Source organism: Serinus canaria, chromosome 1A (genome assembly GCF_022539315.1).
Source record: "Serinus canaria isolate serCan28SL12 chromosome 1A, serCan2020, whole genome shotgun sequence".
Classification (NCBI taxonomy): Eukaryota; Metazoa; Chordata; class Aves; order Passeriformes; family Fringillidae; genus Serinus; species Serinus canaria.
In genome coordinates this window covers 36,630,867-36,651,492 of record NC_066314.1, presented here as the reverse complement: position 1 = coordinate 36,651,492, position 20,626 = coordinate 36,630,867, and the positions used below count along the sequence as shown (strand labels likewise).

At 36.2% G+C, this 20,626-nt stretch overlaps 1 protein-coding gene across 2 annotated transcripts in view; it reads right to left on the bottom strand.

The window, feature by feature from the left end:
* The window catches only part of ZDHHC17 (zinc finger DHHC-type palmitoyltransferase 17), a 66,114-nt gene that overhangs the window by 35,914 nt on the left and 9,574 nt on the right, over positions 1 to 20,626 (bottom strand). For both annotated transcript variants that reach the window (XM_050986499.1, XM_050986503.1), the window contains exons 2-5: positions 13,722 to 13,825; positions 5,004 to 5,126; positions 1,645 to 1,722; positions 145 to 289 (exon numbers count right to left, since the gene is read on the bottom strand). In XM_050986499.1, coding sequence (XP_050842456.1) covers positions 145 to 289; positions 1,645 to 1,722; positions 5,004 to 5,126; positions 13,722 to 13,825 — 450 coding nt within the window. The remainder of the gene's footprint in view (positions 1 to 144; positions 290 to 1,644; positions 1,723 to 5,003; positions 5,127 to 13,721; positions 13,826 to 20,626) is intronic.

The window sequence follows — 20,626 nt, the reverse complement described above, 5'->3', positions numbered from 1 at the left end:
ACATCAATGCTGCAGTCTACAAAAAAGGACATGGAATTATTTTTATATTTATTCAAGCAGATATTTTACATCTGCTTAATGACAGGTATAGGTTTCAACTGTGTTAGTAGAATCTATTTAAATATGGTATTACTTAAAATTTACCTGTCCCTTTGCTATCAGGTAAGCAACAATCGAAGTATGTCCAAACTGGGCAGCCAAATGAATACAGCTACATCCTTCTCCATCAATTAGCGACGGATCTGCCCCGTACTTCATCAGCTGTACAACCATGGATAAGTGACCCTGCCTAAATGCAACAAAACACAAAAAACAAACAACTGAATAACTATATGCAGGAAAACGATTAAAACTTGAATAATGAAATACAACAAATATGTTTAGCAGTTAATTACACTATCAGAATTCCCACAATTTAACTCATACTTTTAAAACAGCAACTGCCATGACTTGATTCTCCAAGTGAGTAAGCAAACTCATTCATATCAGAAATTATATGCATATAGTGCACTCATCACATGCAATTTGCTTAACTGTACTGCACAGCAAAAAAAGACAGTCAACCAAAAATATCAAGTTATGATTGAGAAATCTAGTCTACTATGACTTGTTACAAACCACATACGAAACCTGCTATTTTAAGAGATGTCAAACTGGCTAGATACTCTCACTTTTTGTGGAAATTAAAAACTGTAGCAAAACAAAAGTAGGGGAAAAAAGGAAAACTGAAGGTCTACATTTCCTCCACACTATCTTAAAAGCTTCTGCATCTTTTTAGCTTAATGAGCATAGGCATAGCCTTCTTTTAGACACAGTGCCTAAGCGTCAGTACATTGTTTCTGACATGAGCAAAAGACCTTTTCAATTTTGGAGAAGCCACTTTGGACAATGCTTCACAGAAGTGATTACAGGTATGAACAAACACCAGGAAATTTAGTCAAGATTTTGTGCTATTAACACAGAATCACAGACTGTGTTCTGTAACAAAAAAATTTAGAAGCTAAAATCTTTAATAGAAGCTAACAAGCAAGTCCTCACCTTTAGCAAACAGATTATTTTGATATATTAAATCTTCTAAAAACTAATTTTCCAAGTCTCCTTTTGCCATCTGCAGTTAAAAATATTAATATGGACACTGTTTCTTTCCCACCTTTTCTAGGTGGCTGTCTGAAGGAGTAGGTACTGTGCGAAGGCTGTCTTTAATTTTTCCAGCCATTTATCATGACCATCTTCTACATAAGAACCCTGACTTTAAGTACATCTTTTAAAAGATCCACATATGCAATAGAACACTGCAAGAACAATGTCACACCAAGCCATCCTACAACCCATCTGCACAAGTGCCACTGAACCTCAGATGACTTGACAAAAAATAAGATCTCGGAAGTAAGAGTAAGGTAAATTGCCTATACTTCATTTGTTTTCCTACTGTAGCAATCATCTTCCTCTATTACAGAAAAAAAAAAACATAAGCTGAAAGCTCTTTTAGTTCAAACATACCACATTGACAGTGAGCCCAGTTATCACAGACTGAATTGATTCTAGTACAAAGTATTTCATAAAACACAAAAATTCCATAAAACCATCAGTACTCCATGTTAAGCAAAGAAAGAGAGAAGAAAATTTCAGAAGATTTTTTCATACCTTGTTGCCCAGTGAAGTGGGGTAGAATTTAAATCTCCTCCAAGCTGATCAACAATAGCACCTTTTGATATATAGTACCTGGAATAACAGAAATAGTAAACATTACTGATTGTTTTGATTAAATTGAAAGGACACAGGTGAGCATGTCTGATGTCAGGCAAAATAGGCAGCGAGAGATCAGAGAACCAGAGCCTTTTCTTGCCTTCATATAACCTTCCTTTTTAGAGGTCATGCATATACTTTCAATTTTCTTGCATTTCTGACATGGGTTGGGAAACTAGAGATGCCTCCTACAGTGTTTTAAACATTATACTATTTCCTAATTTTATTCTAAGGTATAACAGAACAATTGCTATATACAATGTACAGTATGTACAGTAGTACAAACTGTGCTACCACAGAAGTATTTAATAAACTATTCTTAAATATTATGGGCCAGTTGCATTAAATAGAATTCTGAATTACTGGTAAAATTTACAGTGCTAGAAGACTAAAATTTTTAGAGAATTTTGGCTAAATAGTAAAATTATATGCCATTAGACTTGCAGCTTATTTCATCACTGGAATAACCCTGCTGAAGTCATAGATCCCAGAGATTACAATTCAGTTACACATTTCGTGAAGGACTGAGATTTCTACTTACTTTTCAATTATTATTAATCAAAGGACAGAAGTCATCTGAGTATTTAAAAAGTATTGCTATATGATGAGATAGCTCATCTTTTATAAAATCTTTTGAGGGAAAAGAATGTCTATCTGTAAGAACAAAAGAAGTTACTTATTTTTAACTGCAACAATTCATATTCATAGTCATTTGTAATATTTCTGTGAGCTGCTGTCATTGCTATTTTATCTGGGACACTAAACTAGCAATATTACTTTTCCTTCTCAAAAGAAAATGCATGCTTTATAAAGAAATTACTGTTTCCAAATACAGGGCTTCCTGGAAGGCTTCTAGTTTTTCATTCACCACTGTCTAACCTTTGTCTATACCTAGCTATAGATTTGTGTCTGCACATTTCAAGTGCCTGTGCCTACAGACTTTTCACTTTTGAAAATACCTGTCAGGTGTATATGAACACTGCTCTCCCACCCACACGAGCTGTCCTTCAAATCCTCATCATTGAATTTCTGCCATCTCAAACTCTGCTAAGTGTTTCAAGACATGGCAAGAAGAAGGGCAACAAGCAGAACAACTTGAAAAACATTATTCTTAAGTAACTACCTTCATTTTCTAAAGTGCTTATTGATTCAGAGAATGAAATTTCAAAAATAGCCCTTTTAGGAACCTTTAGGAACAGAAACTGAAAAATGCATGTCAGACTAAACACATCTAAAGAAAAAGCTTTTATACAGTTGCTTTAGAGCCATCAGACACAATGAAGTACTTTAACAGATTTGCCGAAGTGAAAAAAAAAAAACAACAGTGTGAAAGACAAACAAGATCTGCTCTGATTGATGCAGGACAGTCCACTCCATTGGTCTCCAACCCTAAAAGAACAAAACTTCAACATCTTTCTGCTGAAGTTTTTTTTATTTCTCCATGAGAAAAATCAGAGATTTTGTGAAAGTCTTTGTCCCATCTAGGTGAAAACACAAAGCACATTATATGGTAAAGAAACAAAGTAATTTCATTACAGTGAAGTATCAGCTACTAACTGAAGAGCTATTTATTCCCCCCTGGGAAGGAGCTCCAAAGGAAATCTTGTCTAGATAAAAAGAGAGCACAGAGAAATTCACAGTCAAAGCTTGGATTCATCTCTCTGATGTGACAGCCACTCATGGGGAGGTGAACACTAAACAGATTGTCTTCATTCAAACACTGGGCCTTGCAGATATGCAGAATACGTTCAGATTCTACTGAGAGCAGAACTGCTTACTGGTTAGTATGTTTTATTTAGTAGGAAGAACTTGCAGTTTGACAACTGGGAAAAGACAAGGTGACAATCTCCTGCCAGATGGTGCATTGAAATAACATTTTATGTTTCTGTAAGGGTGTTTTGAGACTCGGTTGAGATTTATCACCGCCTTTCGGTTTCAGTATACAAAAATGGTAAGATTTTTCTGCAAAACCAGACTGAGAACTTAGTCTATTTGTCTAAGCAGATCTTGCAGAAGGAAATTTGTGCTAGGTGAGAAGGTCCCCAAAGAAAGGAAGAACTGGGCAATCTCACTCTCAGTGAGTCATCTAAGCTTCCAATAAAAGATGCTAGGCATGCAAGTTCTATTTAAGCAAACTACTTACACTCAAAGCAAGCAGATCTCATAAGAGGTCGCCTTAAGAAGAAAATACTTCCACTGATCTCCACATTAGGATCACTAAGCCTTTGGCAGGCATTTGAAAACTACCTCAGCTTGCATTCAGTGACTGAGGAATCAAAAGTGCATGCAGTCTCTTTTATTAGAAGGAAAAGTAGAAGAGAAATCATCCTTGTCTGGAGAAAGCTTGACACAGGGGATGGGGAACTACTGTAGGAAGTAAGTAACTGTAGAGATAGAAGGCCATTTTTTGCATTTTTACAAAGATGAGTTGAAGAGCTACCAATAGATCAGTGTAATTATGAAAAGAGAATGGTGTTCTAGACACTCATCCCTGATTCTATGGAAATATGAAAATGTTCTATAGTTTTCCTTATCAATGAGTTTCACTGTTATGTACACTGAATCTCAAGTCTCAAAATAGATGGGATGAAGAAATACTAAAAATAAGAGGAGCCTAATTCCAAGCCTGCACTCCTGACAGACAAGCTGCTAAGCTACTTCACTGGAAAGAACTTACATAGTCAACAATCACTAAACAAGACACTGAGATCTACTATCACAAGAGTAAACAACTTTATCTCTGCAGTACCCAGCTTAATAGCCAACATATTTAATGAAATTATCCACTGCACATAATGGGGAAATTGAGAACACTTCGGGAAAGATGTGATAGGCTTGAACAAATAGAAAAACAACCAAATAGTTTAATTCTGAGGAAATAAAATAAGCTAGTGCCTTGCAAAAAAGAGAGTGGAAGAGCACAAAATAAGGTGAGTGATGGAAAAAAAAAAAAATCAAGATTCTCTAAAGACAGAGGAATCTGAAGTGCAAAAACTGCATCAAGAGAAGGGAATTTTAGATACAGTTAGAGACACCAGTAGTTACATGCACGCTAGTAAACAGTGGGAAGAAAATGCAGTGCTGTATGTCACAGCGGTAGAGATGCATTAATGGACAAGAGCTTTGACATACTGTCAAGGAAAAAAAGACAAATTAGACACATTAAATTTACAGATATTCAATAGACTTAAAAACAGAAATCAACATTTTTAAGGACATAATTAATTTTAAAGTGTAACTTTAGGTGCAATACATACTTCACCAGATCTATCCTGTTGTTGATTGCTGCCCAGTGGAGAAGCGTTACGTTTTCTTTGTCTGGTTGTCGAACGTCATAACCAGCTTCCACCAACTCTCTGCATCGTTCGTATATTCCATACCTTGAAAATAAAATAAGATTTGTCAAAATGCTGACCTTAGATTAAAATGCATTCAGCAAACACCATATATTTGGTCACAATATAAAATCTTCAACAGAAGAGAAATGAAGAAGAAACTTTACTTTCTTTTTCTAAATGATTACAAATGTCTTGCAACAAGAAGCTTCCACTGGCAAAAATAACCTTAATCAAATCAAGGTATTACACAAAACTTTTGTCTACAGAAAACTGTACTGTAGAGCAAGGCAAAATATCTACCAGTAGTATACTAAATTTAAGTCACTGTTCACTTCCCAGGGACTCCACTACATTTGCTTCTCTCACTTGGTTCTCCTTCCTTTCCAGCTCTTGAAAAGCAAAAATAAAAACTAGTCAGCTGATTTGCCAGTATCTTCCTAAAATTCAGAAGATCATCAAGCCAATTACAAACAAAAGCAGATCAAGTACTTCCCATTTTTTTTTCTCAGAACAACAAATAGCCATCTTTCTGATACAAGTTAATATAATGTCCTTTTTTAGGGCACTTTGAAATTCTGTACATTATTGCAAAATTTATTCTTCTATTAAAGAGAACTATTAAATGCGATGTACTGCCTTTTGAAAAAAAAAATTCTGCACATATTTGAAAGTTGAAACAAATCAGGAAGCATAAACATCACTTAAGCATTCAATATAGGAGTAACTCCAACATTAAATAATTTTTGCCTTGCTGTTTACACTGTTTTACCACTTATTTTCAGTGTCAAAAATGTAATGCAGAAAAGCAAGTAAAGATTACATTACAAAAATCTGTACATTCATAGTGATTGCTCAAGTCTCAATGAGGAGAATGTGGGAATGCCTTGAAATCAAGGTCAATGCTTTGTGATATCTGACTTCTAAAACAATTTTAACAGCCTCTCAAAGTTGGGACTTAAATTTCTCATATGCTGCTTCTATGTTCTACTTTCTGCAGAAGAAACAGCCTTAGAAAAGGCTCTTCTGTTCTTGATCAGCTTGCATAACTCTCACAGAGATCTTCCTAGGGCAGTTACCATTCTTACTTTTTCTTTCATGTATTTGAATGGAACCTCAATCTGGATGGTTCTCCCATAATGAATGATCAAATGACTCAAGCCAACAAAACTCAGGAACGCTTTCTAAGCCTATCACAGATCTGAAGCACAGAAATTATGGGGACACTATTAAAAAAGTACTAGACATAACAGCCCACTTAGATTGTGTTGTGCTTTCACTTTCTTATGAAATCTGCATGAGAATCCATGAACAATGCTGGAAATTTTTGTCATACTTATTATCTTCTCAAACATTACAAGAGATCAGAACAAAGACTATTGCATGCAACATATACCAACTAGCACTGATCAAATGTGGTCCTCCAGACTAAGTAAAAAAGCAGCAGCCATGAACAATTTTGACAAGAAAGCTTTTTTTTAAATACACTGAGGCAGGTGGAAAGATTATGTTTGGGTTATGATGACTTAAAAGTACACAACCAGCCAGACAAGATACATGTACTCAGACAAACATAAGTGCTAGGAAAACTGGTAAGGTTCTAAGTCAATCCAGCCTTGAAGCACACCATCTACCAAAGCCTAGTTTAGATCAGCAGTGTGGCCTGATGAGTGCCTCTACAAATGGCTTAAGACATACACACTATGCCTGACTTCTCATGTCAGCTGGAAGGCCCACTGAAATAGGTTAGGACTACAAAAGGCAGGTCAGGCAAGAACAGGGAGTCAAGAGAAAGGAGGAGAGATGGAGGAAAGAAGGACTTCCAAAACCAGACAAAATTCTGATCTTCCTACAGTACAGTATCACACGGCCATATTACAGTGAAGGCAGCCTGGAAAGTGATTCATACAGAATGGCAATGCAACCATTTGTTGACAAGCTGTTCTACTCCAGTCAGTTTTTATGACACTCCTTCCTGCTGGAATGCCTGCAGCCTTCACTTAAACTACAAACTGAAACCAATTATGTAAGAAATAATTCACCTAAGCCATGCTATCAGTTTTAACAGTCACCAGCTTAAAAAAATGTATTGCCTAAGGCTGAGTTTATCTGACTCTCATCCTACTTAGATAAGCAGTGCAAAACAACAAATAGGAATTTTTTAAATAAAATATTCTAAGTTATTGGAAAGATACAAAGAACACAAGGATACAATAATTTTAACTTCCTATAAAATGCAAGAGGCAATCATGTAAGGCTTTCATGCAAATGGATTAGGATTTTTCTTACATGTATGTGGTTTGGGTGGGATTAAGTTACTCTTCTTCAGGGTGGTTCCTATGAGGCTATGTTTAGTATTTGTGAGCAAAACAGTGTTGATTAAGACACCAATATTTAAGCTGTTGCTGAGCAGTGCTGACACAGGGTCAAGACCTCTGCTGTTCCTCATGCTGCCCCACCAGTGAGCAGGCTGGGGGTGCACAAGAAGTTGGATGGGGACACAGCAGGGACAGCAGATGCCAACTGACCAAAGAGATATTCAATACTGCACGGCAGTGTGCTCAGCAATAAAAGCTGAGGAACAAAGGAGGGATATCTGGAGTGAAGGTGCTCACCTACCAAAGTAACCATTAGATGGATATGGCTGAACACTCACCTGCCCATGGGAAGCAGCAAATTAACTCCTTTTTTTTTGCTTTGCTTCTGTGTGCAGCTTTTACTTTATGTATTAAAATTTGTTTATCTTTACCCTTTTGGTCAATTTCTCCATCCCAGCAGAGGGAAGCAAGAAAGCAGGTGTGCAGGGCTCAGCTGCACAGGAGTTAAACCACTACATCACTACTGGCCAGCTATGGCAAATTGCACATATGCTTTAAGCTGAGTGTCCTATCAAGTTGACTACACAACACAACTTGAACCTCTTTGAACGTAACCTTTGATTGCTACCCAAGTTTTTGTTAGGCCATGCTGCCAAGACAGGAATAACCAAGAAGGTCCCTGACAGTCTTAGGAAAAGGGGTGATAATTCTTTGGGTGTTCTTGCAGGGAGGAGGTTGGAGCAGTTATTTGTCAGGTTATTTAATTAAAAGCAAAACTCCAGTCTTACAAAAAATGTGATGCTACCTTCTGAAGGACTTGGCTTAAGATGTATGAAAATCAAGGAAAGCTGTCACAAGTAACCCTGCAGCCTGTTTATGCAGAATGCTGCTGCCAGTGCCCATAGAATGCTCCAATTATGCTCCACTGATGTTTACAAGTACCTCCTTCTAGAATTCACCCATACACTGTGGTGAGGCCCTGGGCAAAGACTGCTGACATGGCCTCAGATACAAGAAGGAATAGTAGAAATGGATTCACTCTTTTGGGGTTAGCATTATAGACTTCCCATTCTTCCCACTAGAAGGCATCTACAAGTCACAGTACATGGTATTACTTCGGCACAAAACAGAACATAAATTCTGCAATACACCAGAACAGCCTTTACAGGATAATAAAGCTCCTTCTAAAAGTGACACTGAGAATGAGGTATACAGAAATTTTTAAATTTAAATCACCCTCAGCTTGTCTGTTTCTAGCAATTTACATTTAGTATTTTGAACACGATCATAACTGTTTACTAAAGATGTAGTACACAAGGTATAATTTTATGACTCTTCAATTTATTGTCAGAAGAGGACTTAAGGATCTTGACAGACAAAATCTGCCTGGAAAAACCATTAGGAATTTACAACAAGTTGCTCCTCTTCCTGGAAAGAACAGGCTCTCTACAATTAAATAAAACACTGAATCTACTGCAGTTATGGTTTCTGTCCCAGAAGTGCAGCATTCTTCTATCACATACAACCCGCAGTCTTGTTCCATCAATTTGCTGCAGCTGACTTCACCTTGCCTTCTCCAAAGGTTCATTTTCTAACTGTTAGGTTAGAAAATGATAAAGTCACCTATTCCAGACACTCAGCATAATCACGCTTGCAAAGTTATAAAGGGCTCTATGCCCTTCAAGGGTAATGGAGAGTAAGACTGAAATCCTCACAGGAGACTGATATATTAATCTAACAAATACTCAGCATCTGAGTGAATTCTAGAGGGTGATGCTGTGAACATCAATATGGAGCATAATTAAAGCATATTATTGAGTTTGGCTTGTTCTGAAAGAAATGGGATTAGTCCAGGACAAAAATACCATTGTGCAAGCTCCTTTTGCTACCACAGTCTCTAAGCCGTTCCAGTAACTAACCTGTAACATTGTATTTGTTATCGGAGGTTAAAGATATTCTGACCTTAATACCTTGAAAAACAATACCCTACTGCCTTTTGCATTTAAAATATGCAATCCATTTTCTATTCTTTTGTCTACAAATACATCGACTCTTGAAAACAGACACTGCCAGCTTTGCAGCACGACTAACATTAGATTTAGCAACAATAATAGCAAGGAATCTCTCTACAGTGAGCACATCATCATGCCAACAAAGAGCAGGTAAACCACGAGCTTCCTCTCATCTTGCTATCATTGTAACTCAAATCAAAGCTGTTTGAACTGGAAACGCAATTAACAGAAAAACTGATCTTTCTTCCTTCTTTGGAAATCTCATTCCCATGAATAATGATGGTAAATACTAACAAAGCCTTTAGCACATTCTCAAGGTTTTTGTGTTAACGGGTAAAACAGTTTTGTTTTCAACAGAAAAGGTTTAACTCAAGAGCTACTTAATAGACCATTAACAATAGTATTGAAAGACAAAAGAAATTCAGCTCTTAAATACTGTTTCAAAGCCCTAAATTGTCTAGACAGTTGTGGCCATATTATTAATGTGGTTAAAACAGTCCCATCCTTCCACATGAAAGTCAGGTACATTCACTTTCAGCAGTATAATTAACCCCATGGGTACAAACAACCAGGAATAATGGATGTGTACCTGTGTCACAGTCTGACCACTCTCTCCTACGACTAGCTGAAAAGAGCCAGGAGTAACTGTTCCTTTAGCCAACCCCTACCAATTTTAATTATTCCATATATACCTTTTTTTAAATCAGTTACCCTATGACTAATGAGAAATAGTCATGAAAAAAGCATGTATCTGATGATTTTTTCCTTGACAAGATTCAACATAATTTATATTTTATGCTGCACTATTTCACAATGCACACAACTTCATTTTGAATGATCTCATTGAATGAAATTTAACAGAAAAGTTCATCTTGAGATAATGAAATTATAATACTTGAGCTCAAGGAATCAATCTTCCAGATGTCACAAAAGCACTTATTAATACCATTAATGTTTAATATCCATGTTCATAATGGTCATTTAACTTACTTTCAACAAAGCTGGAATTTGATCAAACTCACTACAAGCCAAAAGTGTCTATTCACTCTCAAGAGAACAGAAGAACACAATGTAGATTAATGTCTCAGATTTTGTTTTCCTAGTGACAGCCCATCACATGCTTCTCTACATGAGAACTTGAGCTACTTCTAGTTTCTCAGCTTAAAAGATTTAAAACAAAACAAAGGCAGCAACTTTGTCAAGTTAACACAGGATGCTTCCCAAGTCATCATATTAAAAGTTATGACTGCTGCCTTGGATGACAGATGGCTACTGCTGCCAGACCATAGAAATAAATGTTCCTAATATATCACCATTAAATTTCACTTTTAAAACACTTGGGTTTTTTTTTAACCAGGATTCCATTCCCTCCCTGGAGCTCCCATGAGAACTCTGAATATAACAGTGGAACAAAACCAAAGGCAAGCATGGATAATTTTTTTACTATTCCTCTGAAAATAGTTTTTCAAATAAAGATGAGTGGCCTGCTTCTGCTTTCAGAAATGCAGTGGAGACTTTCTATGAACCAAACAATTTTGCTGTAACAAAATATAAAATGGCAACAAATTATACACACATTCTAACATCTGGAACATGAACTTTTAAAGCTATCGAGATGCTCTTGGACATGTTTACAACAAAGTCAGTGAAAAGTGTTCATTGTATGAAGAGGTACTAAAGCCAAACACTACGATTTTTACTCCAGCAAAAGTTTCTGTAAAATAAAAACCAGAGTCTGACTATTTTTGATACAAAATATGCCTCGGGCTCCAGGTCTTTGTGAGAACTTACGAGGAGCATAACGGATAAAAAATACAAACACCAATAAACTCTTTTCAATGAGCCTAGCCACTGCTTCCTGTATGAAATCTTAATGTGATTATAAGGAGTTATTGTATTTGTAACTCATACTGTATTAGCATGTTAATTTGCGTCCAATCTACAGATTAAGATGATAAAGCAATGAATCACTTCAGTAAGATATGAAGAAACATACAAATACTTATGGAAAAATGTGAGGACTTTGCAAGCCCTTGTTTTTTCTTGCTGAGAAACAAAATTGAGCACAGTATTTTACTAACATAGTTTTATTTCTGTGTAATCTAGTGTCAATAAAAACATGTCAAAATAGAATTCTAAACTCAAACGGCATACATGAAATATAGATGTGTTTTACATGTTTTCATCCCATTTTTCTAACCATCACCTTTAAGATTTAAGGAACAGTGCTCTCAATTTTCATGTATGTTGGAACAATGTCATAACTAATTATTTTTTCCAGGAGAAACTGGACTTGGGGAAAAAAAATCCATCCAAACCAAGAGACTGAAATAATTCTTATTATATTTTGCTACATCTTGCTTGAACTTACAGACCTGCTTGGAGGAAGAGTTCTAGGAGACTGATGAGTGGCCCCTTTTAAAAAAAAAAATGTGGCATCTTTCTTACATTATCACTGAACTAAAAAGTAAAGAAAAATCAGCAGATAATTTAATCTCAGGGAATATAAGTAATTAAGGACAAAGGGTAAACAATAAGATCATCTGTTTTCCTACATGGATGTGGTAGGCTATGCTTCTATAAATGCAAATAGCTACATCATTTTAGTAGGAAAAGTGTATCTTTTCAAGAACACTGAATTAATATAGCAGCAGCATTATTTATTTTACTCTAAGTCTTATGATATTTGGTGGGTTTATTTTCTACCTGAATTTCAGAAATATTTCCCTTTATGACAGACATCTTTTATAACATGGCCCTCAAAACCTAGTAAATGCTTAAATAAAGGTGTGCCTGAGAGGACACAGCCTCAAGCTGCACCAGGGGAAGTTTAGGCTAAATATTGGAAATAAATTCTTCACAGAAAGAGTGCTGAGGTGGCTGAGTCACCTGGAAGTGTTTAAAAAACACTTGATGAAGCACTCGGTGCCATGGTTTAGCTGATAAGGTAATGTTGGGTCACAGGTTGGACTTGATGATTTCAAAGGTCTTTTCCAACCTAGTTTATTCTGTGATTCTGTGAATTCTCCTTCTAGCCAGGGAATTGCTGCCTAGTCACCACAACTTGATTGTGTTGGCAATCCCCCTTCCCTGCAATAATAACCATTAGGGCTACAATATGAAACTGCATCCCTTGTGGTGAGATGTCAACTCAGAGCTAGTGGTTCCTGTATGAGGAGAGCAGCAAAGAAGTGTAACAACTCAGCTGAAAGCACAGATCAGCCTGAATCTGAGGGTTAAGAGGGACAAAGATATTTTAGTTTTTCAAACATGCAATGAGCATACAAGAATAGAAGTAGGTAACTTGTAAAACCACTTCTGCTGTCAAACATGCTTCCACACTTTTATAAGAAGCAGCTAGTTTGATATTGTGCCAATACTTTAACTTCTAAAAATATCCTAATGTGAGTATTATAGGTTGCAGTGCTACTATTAATTATTTAGAGCAACAATAGCAGAGTCAGACATCTGTTTCAGGAAGCTCAACTCCTTACAGCTCAAAACAAAAAGTGAAGTACATACTGCCTATGCCTAAACTGGGCCTGTGTCACATGAAGAGCTGCAAAGCTGCTCAGTTCAGACAGGGTTTTTTAAGAAAAAAAATGGAAGAAAAATCTTCTCTTAAGAAAAAGGCAAATGACTCTGTAAGATACATAATGATTAAAGGAGACAACACAATAATAAAAATCTTAAAGAACTATCTCAGCTCATTGAAGAAGGATGATGGTGGTGATGCTATCTGAATGGCAAACAGCAGCAAACTAAAAACAGTGTTGTACAACTTTCTGGAAAGTCTTGTAAATTACTGTCTGCTAAAGGACTGTGGAACAAACAAATTTGAATAATATGTCTGCATTAAGAGAGCAATTAAATCTGCACTCAGTTTACTCCTACAGTCCTCCTTCAGTACTAAACTCAGTCTCATAGTAGGACTGAGACTGTAGAATCAGAGATAATGGAAGTTAGAGACTTTCTAACCCAAAAATTGATCAAACCCTTATGTTTGCATATAAATGTTGTCTGCTTACTTATCATCACCTATGGAAAATAAACATCAGTACCATTCTCTCTTCCAACAATCTATCCAGCAACCACCTATACTTACAACTTACCACCATTCCTCCCATATTTTTTATACAATGATCCTCAATTGGTCATAACAGTAATTTTGTAGAGCTTATTTCTGAAATCTTCCACTACTGGATTGAAAAATACATTTTATCTTCTACTTTACACAAATAAAACAACCTGTTTTACTGTTTCTGACTGATACAAACATAGACAAATCTAACATTCGAAAATAAACTTACTGTGTGGCTTTGACAATGTCCCAAGTGCTGTAATCATCAATGTGGCTTTTCCGTCCAAGAGATTCACTGTATCCATGGTTGTAATGGCTTTGAGGTTTTATTTCCTGAAAAAGACAAACTTGTTTTTAGAACACCCAAATCAGCAAGTTTTGGAGAAAAAAAAAAAATTATGAGCAAACTAATTCAGTACACAATTCAATGTATGACAAAGCCACCTAAATGTAAGAGTGGTGCATTTCTACATTTTGGAAAGCAGGCCACCATATCCCCCAGTACACTTTTCAAACACTTTACAGAAAACACAACTTGCAATCACAGGTTCTGCCAAATCCTACAGTTTTTTCCTACTTGTATTTTTTACAAAAGGCAAGTAAAAACTACAAACAAATTTCTTTAAGTACTATTGGGTTTAGGTTTTTATTTTTTTCTTTGCTTTACTTTGCTTTTATAAAGGCAACATAACAGGTAGAAAAGCTATTTGCCACAAACTAAGTCTCGCTCTGTTACTACAAATAAATGTTGCCTTTCAATCTGCAGAGGTTATCTGTGGATGTTTAAGCTGCGAATCTCAAAAGTAAATGGCACGACCATGACGTGTTCTTTGGCAGATACAGCTTTCTGACTTAACTCTGCTGATGAAGGGCAATACTTCCAGACTCAGTGCTTCACTTGGTGGAATCTATATTCAAACACTATTAACATATCACTAGGACAGAAACATACAGTTTTTCTTTAGACAAATGAAAGCTCAGCAAGCTGAAATTGAACAATTATTTTATACATTTTCTGGACAATTTTATATGTGTTGCAGATGCTATAGCCTATCACCTCTGTGCATCAGCCATGCAATTCAGCATAGCTACATAAAAAAAGCATGAAAACTGCAACATGGGTGAAAAAGCAAAAAAGAAAATAAGCAACTCCTCTACAAGCTCTAAAAATGCATTTCAGTTGATTTCATTAAAATGAATTGTTTACTTTCAGTTTCCCCCAACATATACTTCCATTAGAACAATTTTTATCTTTCATCTATACCTGAAAAAAACTTTTAAACACCTTATGAAAGGTGTTTAATTAAAACAGTTCCAACTTCCACTTAGTCACTGAAATGAGCAATCAACTTGTTCAGTATTATACTAAACAGATTTTAAATTTTTTTAATAAAGAAAGATAATAGAGTCAAGACAATGATCATGTAGTGCACCTAACCTTAACAACGATTCATAGTCACATATCCCTAAAGTTAGTTGTATGTTGCCCTGTTAGCTCAACTGACTAAGAGATGTATTACAGCTAGGGAGAGTTCCAATTGCCGGTAGGAACAGGCCTTCCTATTTCTCATGTTCTCTCAGCTGGGCAGTAATTTCTGCAAAAGGAGATGTTGGGCACAATGAGAAATAACTTCCCACTGGGTCCAGTTGTGGCTAGTGAACCAAAGTGTTTGCTTGCTTCCTGGGGCATTACCCAGCTCTCCACTGAATGGGAGTTTAAGTGAACTGCCCTCTAACCCTCAGACCTTACTCATCTTGGCTGCTATTTTAAAGTAACTGTTTCTACTCTAAAATTATTACATACATTATCTCATTTAATGAGGCTAGAAAAAAAATTAAGTCTGAAACCCACATTTTAAGTATTTCTAGATTTCAACATGCTGAAGTACCAGTCAGCATGAAGTCTAAAAACTTTGGATATCAGTTATAACTTCAGAGTAAACTATCAAGAAATTAGTCTAGTTGCAAATAAGAAAATTCTCAATATTTATGTAAAAACTGAGTAACTTCAGTTGAGCATGTCTGTATTCATTATATACACTATCCCTATTCCAGACAGAAGGAAAACAAATCCAAGTAAGAATTTCTAATGCATTGAGTACATTTTGTTGCATTAAATTAATATAGTAATTTATAGTTAGAAAAATAATGAAAATTTATACACTAAAAAAATCTTTCAAGAATTTGAAGCATTTAGAACTTTAAAACCAGAGCACAATTAACACTGATGACTAGTGCAGCAAGTCTTCATTTTCAAAAGACATATCTATGACTTTAGCTCGAAAAAACAAATTTTTCCGTATCACACAGTACCTAAGTGATCAGCAGGTGCTTTTTTTTTTTTTTTTTTACCACAATATTATTCTGCAGCATTTCATTTTTCTTTCCTAGTGTGAAAAATTACCTAGATGAACCAAACAAGCATTGCCAGCTCAGCAGGAAGGTTGCTTTGTTGCCATCTCTACAGGAGACACAACCTAAAAATGTAACTGGGCATCTGCTGTCATCCAAATCTTACGTTACAACCAATCCTCTTACAATTCAGAAACATAGCTTTGCTTTGTATCTGAAAAAGGCATCAGCTTAACCAAACCTTTTTTTCCCCCAGCTACTAGATAAGCTGAGATAAGATAATCCACTGAGAGCTGAGTTCATATTTTATGTTTAGGAATAATTGAAACAATTCCTAAAATCCCCAAAGTTTTATGAACATCACTTCTTCCAAAATCATACCACAGAGTTTTCTATATCATAGTGTAAACTGTGGAAAAAAGGATGATTTTAGAGAAGAATATGCAAAGACTGACCACTTTGGAAGTAAATCTTTAACAATAAGTCACAGCAAAGCATATAGAATCTGAATACTCAGCCAATGCAGTCAATTCTCTGCAGCCTGGACACAGATTCCCAATCTTAGACTTGAAATTTATTGCTCATTATTATCTATGCAACTTGACAGTTGCAGGCTGGCTCACAGTAGCATGCTGACTACTTCAAGTACCATTCTATGGGGGTAACTCTTACCTGGCACTATGAGTGCCTAGTTTATGACTGTAACCTGCACAGTAAACTCCAGGTTCCTAAGTCAAAAAGCTATCAGGAATCAGGAGAAAAGAAAACCTGAATTTTGTGAATTACAGTAATCTTTGATTCACCTGGTGATAGGTGATTTGGACCAAGGCAAGGCAAATAATACTGCTACACACTGTGCTGGGCTGACAAGGCAAAAATGAAAGAAGCAAGGCAGCAGCTAGGAACTGAAAACAATTGTTTCAGGGTTCAGAAATTACTGTGCAGCGCAAGGCACCTGAATATAAATGCAGAAGAGCAATTCTTCCTAATTATTCTAGAAAGAATGATTTAGAAAGAAATAACCAAAGACTAAGAGAATGCAACATAGGCTTACACCACTAACTGGGCAATTTACCAATAACAGGAAAACAACTGACAGCCTGAAGCAGGAGACCTTTAGAAGACCTGCAGTGAGTGAATGCAAACCAGCAATCTGCTCAAGGGGGCACATTCCCCATTTCTAAACGTTTAGCACAGCAGCTTAAAAGACTGCCATTTAAAAACCTGTCAATATTAAACACAATCTCTTTTAATACACACTACCACAGACAATAGTTTCAGCAGATACACACTCAGACACCTCTCTAACTGGACAGCAGGATGCCTGAACAAAGCTCCCTGTGCCCAGGCATCACACAGCGTGCTCAGCCCCAGCAGGACCAACTGCACTGGGGCTGCCCTGGGGGGAATTAGTGTGATTCATTTTGCATTGGCAACTAAACTAGAAAGAAATTACACCTAAGACATTTACACAGTATCTCTTCTCAGAGTTAACAAAAAATAGTAACACACAAAATAGAGATTACTTCCTCCAATTTGCTGGACAGAAAAAAAAGCTCAACTTTTAAATTCTGCAATGATCTAGATTACATGCCTCCCACTATCAGAGGAACAGAAATAAGCATAAAAACCTGAAAACTGATGAGTATAGGCTTTTAAGTTACCACTAAAAAGAATGAACCTCCCCTGAATTCATACACCCTCACACAAATTTTAGGAATATACTTTATATTCTTGAAACTATTATCACTTTTTTAAACATATGATATGACAGATTGATAATAAAGTAGCAACATAACATTTTGAGCCTAGAGTATAAACTGCATTAACAAATGGCTTCAACAACATTTCCTAAGTGTTAAAATATTTTCCTTTTTTTGATGAAAATATTTATCCCAGGGAAATTTAATTTTTCAATGGTGATCCACTGTTAAAAAAACCTCAACAGTCAGTTAAAAGTGCACTTGGTTTTTGCTATTTTGATCCTCTGTGACAATGGTTCTTCCCCAGCTGAGTCATGAAAACCAGTAAGAAGGTAGCAGAGCAGAGACCTGATGTCACTGATTTAAAATAGGCAAGTTGCAAACACTAGATTTCTGGTTGTTCCATCCTGTTTCAAGTAGCCATTTTCAAGCAGGACTCGAGCCAAAACTGTTACCTTTACTAAAATAGAAAGGTCATTCCTCTGCCCACTTTTTGCTCTTGGTTCCATGCTCCTGCTGCCTAACTGAAGCCAACTTGGAGCTGTGGTCACACCACACCCACTCCTCTCATGGCAGCAAAGGGGCAGGAGGGATCAACACAAAACAGAAAAAAACCTCAATCTTTTAGTAGGAGAGCGAGCTGAATCTGTTTGTCCTGTGAAAACACAGAGCCGCTGACAGAGGGAAAGCAAGCCAACAGAAGGTAGCAGGAACATTTCTGTACCTGCTAATTGTTAACTTGACTAAGTAATCATGGACAACTCACTTCAGCTTTTAAATAACCAAAACGTTGGGCAGACCGGTTGAAAAAATGATTCTGTTTAGAAATTGCTAGAGCTGGCTGGTATGGAAGGTTGCAAGAAAGACAAATTTTGCTCATCTGTAAGAATGATATTTGGCTCCCCCATTCCTACCAAGGATCACTTCTTCTAGATGAGCTTCCCACTTCAGAGACTATCCTTTGACAAGGCCCTAATCACTCATGTGCATCTGTGACAATTTTGTCATTATTCATTAGTCACAAAATGTGCAGACTGCTTGCACAGATGCACAAGAAACATGATGTAGAAAAAAAAACCTCAAAAGAGAATAATGCTTTAAAAACAACAACAAAAAAGACATGTTTTGGTAAAAAAAGAAACAACAGAAAAAAAGCAAACCTCCTCTGGAAAACAGGACCAGTAAGATGGGGAAAAAGATAATGCAAAATATGAAATATAATTCCAAATGAAAAAGTATGAAGTGCAAGGAAGGGGGGGGGGAAGTGTTTCTTCCTGGAAGCTCTGCTAATATCAGCATTCCCAATCAGTCCTCCTCATAACCACATGCATAAGTAAAGTTATACTCATTTCCCCATAATACTCAAGTTCTTAATAGTTTCCAATAAAAAAGCCTAAATGAAACAAGCTTAAATAGGATTTTGAGAATAGTATTTACAGAAAAAAGGTAAGAAGTTTTGCATGAAAGAATAAGATGACCAAGAATTATTCTGAGATAGCAATTTCATAATTCACAATTATACATAGCAGGAGGATATGAATAGGTCAATATGCCTTCTTGGACATAAGGAAGGGAGGAAAGAACTGCTGCTTACAGCTGCCACACATGGCTCTGGGAGGCACAAACAGATGGCTAGGACTGCTTTTCCTTTAAAGTTATATGCAATGTTGCTGCGAGGAAGAGATACCATGATCAAAATCAGACACTCAAATTCTGAATGGTGACCAAGATCATTGAGACTTAAAGAGAAAATACTAACAGGTTTCAAAATATAAACTTAGAAGTATTACCTTCCATAAAATATTGCATACTACTGCATCTGTTTCTTAATAGAAACAAAACAATTTCTTCTCTAATTGATGACTACACAATTTTCCTATCTGGCTGTAGTCAGAGAATCATAATCAAATTGGATGTGACTGCAACTGTTTCAGGGAAGCTAAATAATAATCCTCATGTATGTGTGTTACATTTAGCAGGGACTACTGGAGGTTAGTATTAAAGAATTCCTTCCCCCATATTTGTGTGTTCAATTTCCTGGTACTTCATTTACTACAGTATAGTGGTTTACAGTTTTCTCTCCCAGTTTTCCTCCTGCTTTTAAAAAGGTGCAAGAATCTATACAGACAAATTTATATGTAGTTATTTGCATATTATAAATACCCACATTCATTTATATACACAAAGACTAGTCACTCACGAACTAACATTAACAGAAAAATGCTCCTAAAATAAACAAGCAAATTGATCAAACATAAACAACAAAAAAGAGATACTGCTGGTATTTTAGTATTTTCAATGAAAGATCCTCTTCTAAAGATCCTCTTCCTTCGCTTACCCCTTTAGCTAACTCTGCAACTCACGAAGTTCCAGAAAGAAAGGCTAAAATTTGTGAGTATTAGAGAGAATCACAATGAATCACAATCACAGGCATAAGAAGAGCAGCTTTTTCTTCTCTAGAAACCAGTTTCTCCCAACATTGACTGCTGCAACAGTTCATCTAACTGTTGACTGTCATTGAGTGAGAACAGTCTGATCCTTCTCATATTCACACAAACACCTAGCCCAGAAAGTTAGAATTCTCTAGGGCTACGTAGGTTCATAACTTTGAGGAGCCAGAATGTTCAGCAGCTATGAGCTGTTAGATAGTCTGGACTGGGATGATTCATATACACCTTCAGTTTAGCTAATCCATGCTAGAAAATTTCCACCTAAACCAGACACCTTTCTCCATGGAAAAAAAAAAAAAAAAAAGCCATACCACTTGTTTCATTAACTGATCAAATTACACATTTTAAAAAATAGTTCAGTGTTTGGCTAGCAAATATCTACCAGCAGACTTGCCTTACTTTGATCCTTAACCATTAACATTAGGATTCTCCCTGCCCCTATTATAGCAATGAATTACACAAAATTAGTACGACAGGATAAAATAAGCTTCCATTCAATGGCATTTCTTTTACTTTTTTACATTACTTTTTACAGTTTACTGCATTTTGTGAAGCCTGTTTAGCTTGCTTCCTATAATTTTGGTCTAATTGCACAATTTCTTGACTAAAAGAAAAGATGCATTTATGAA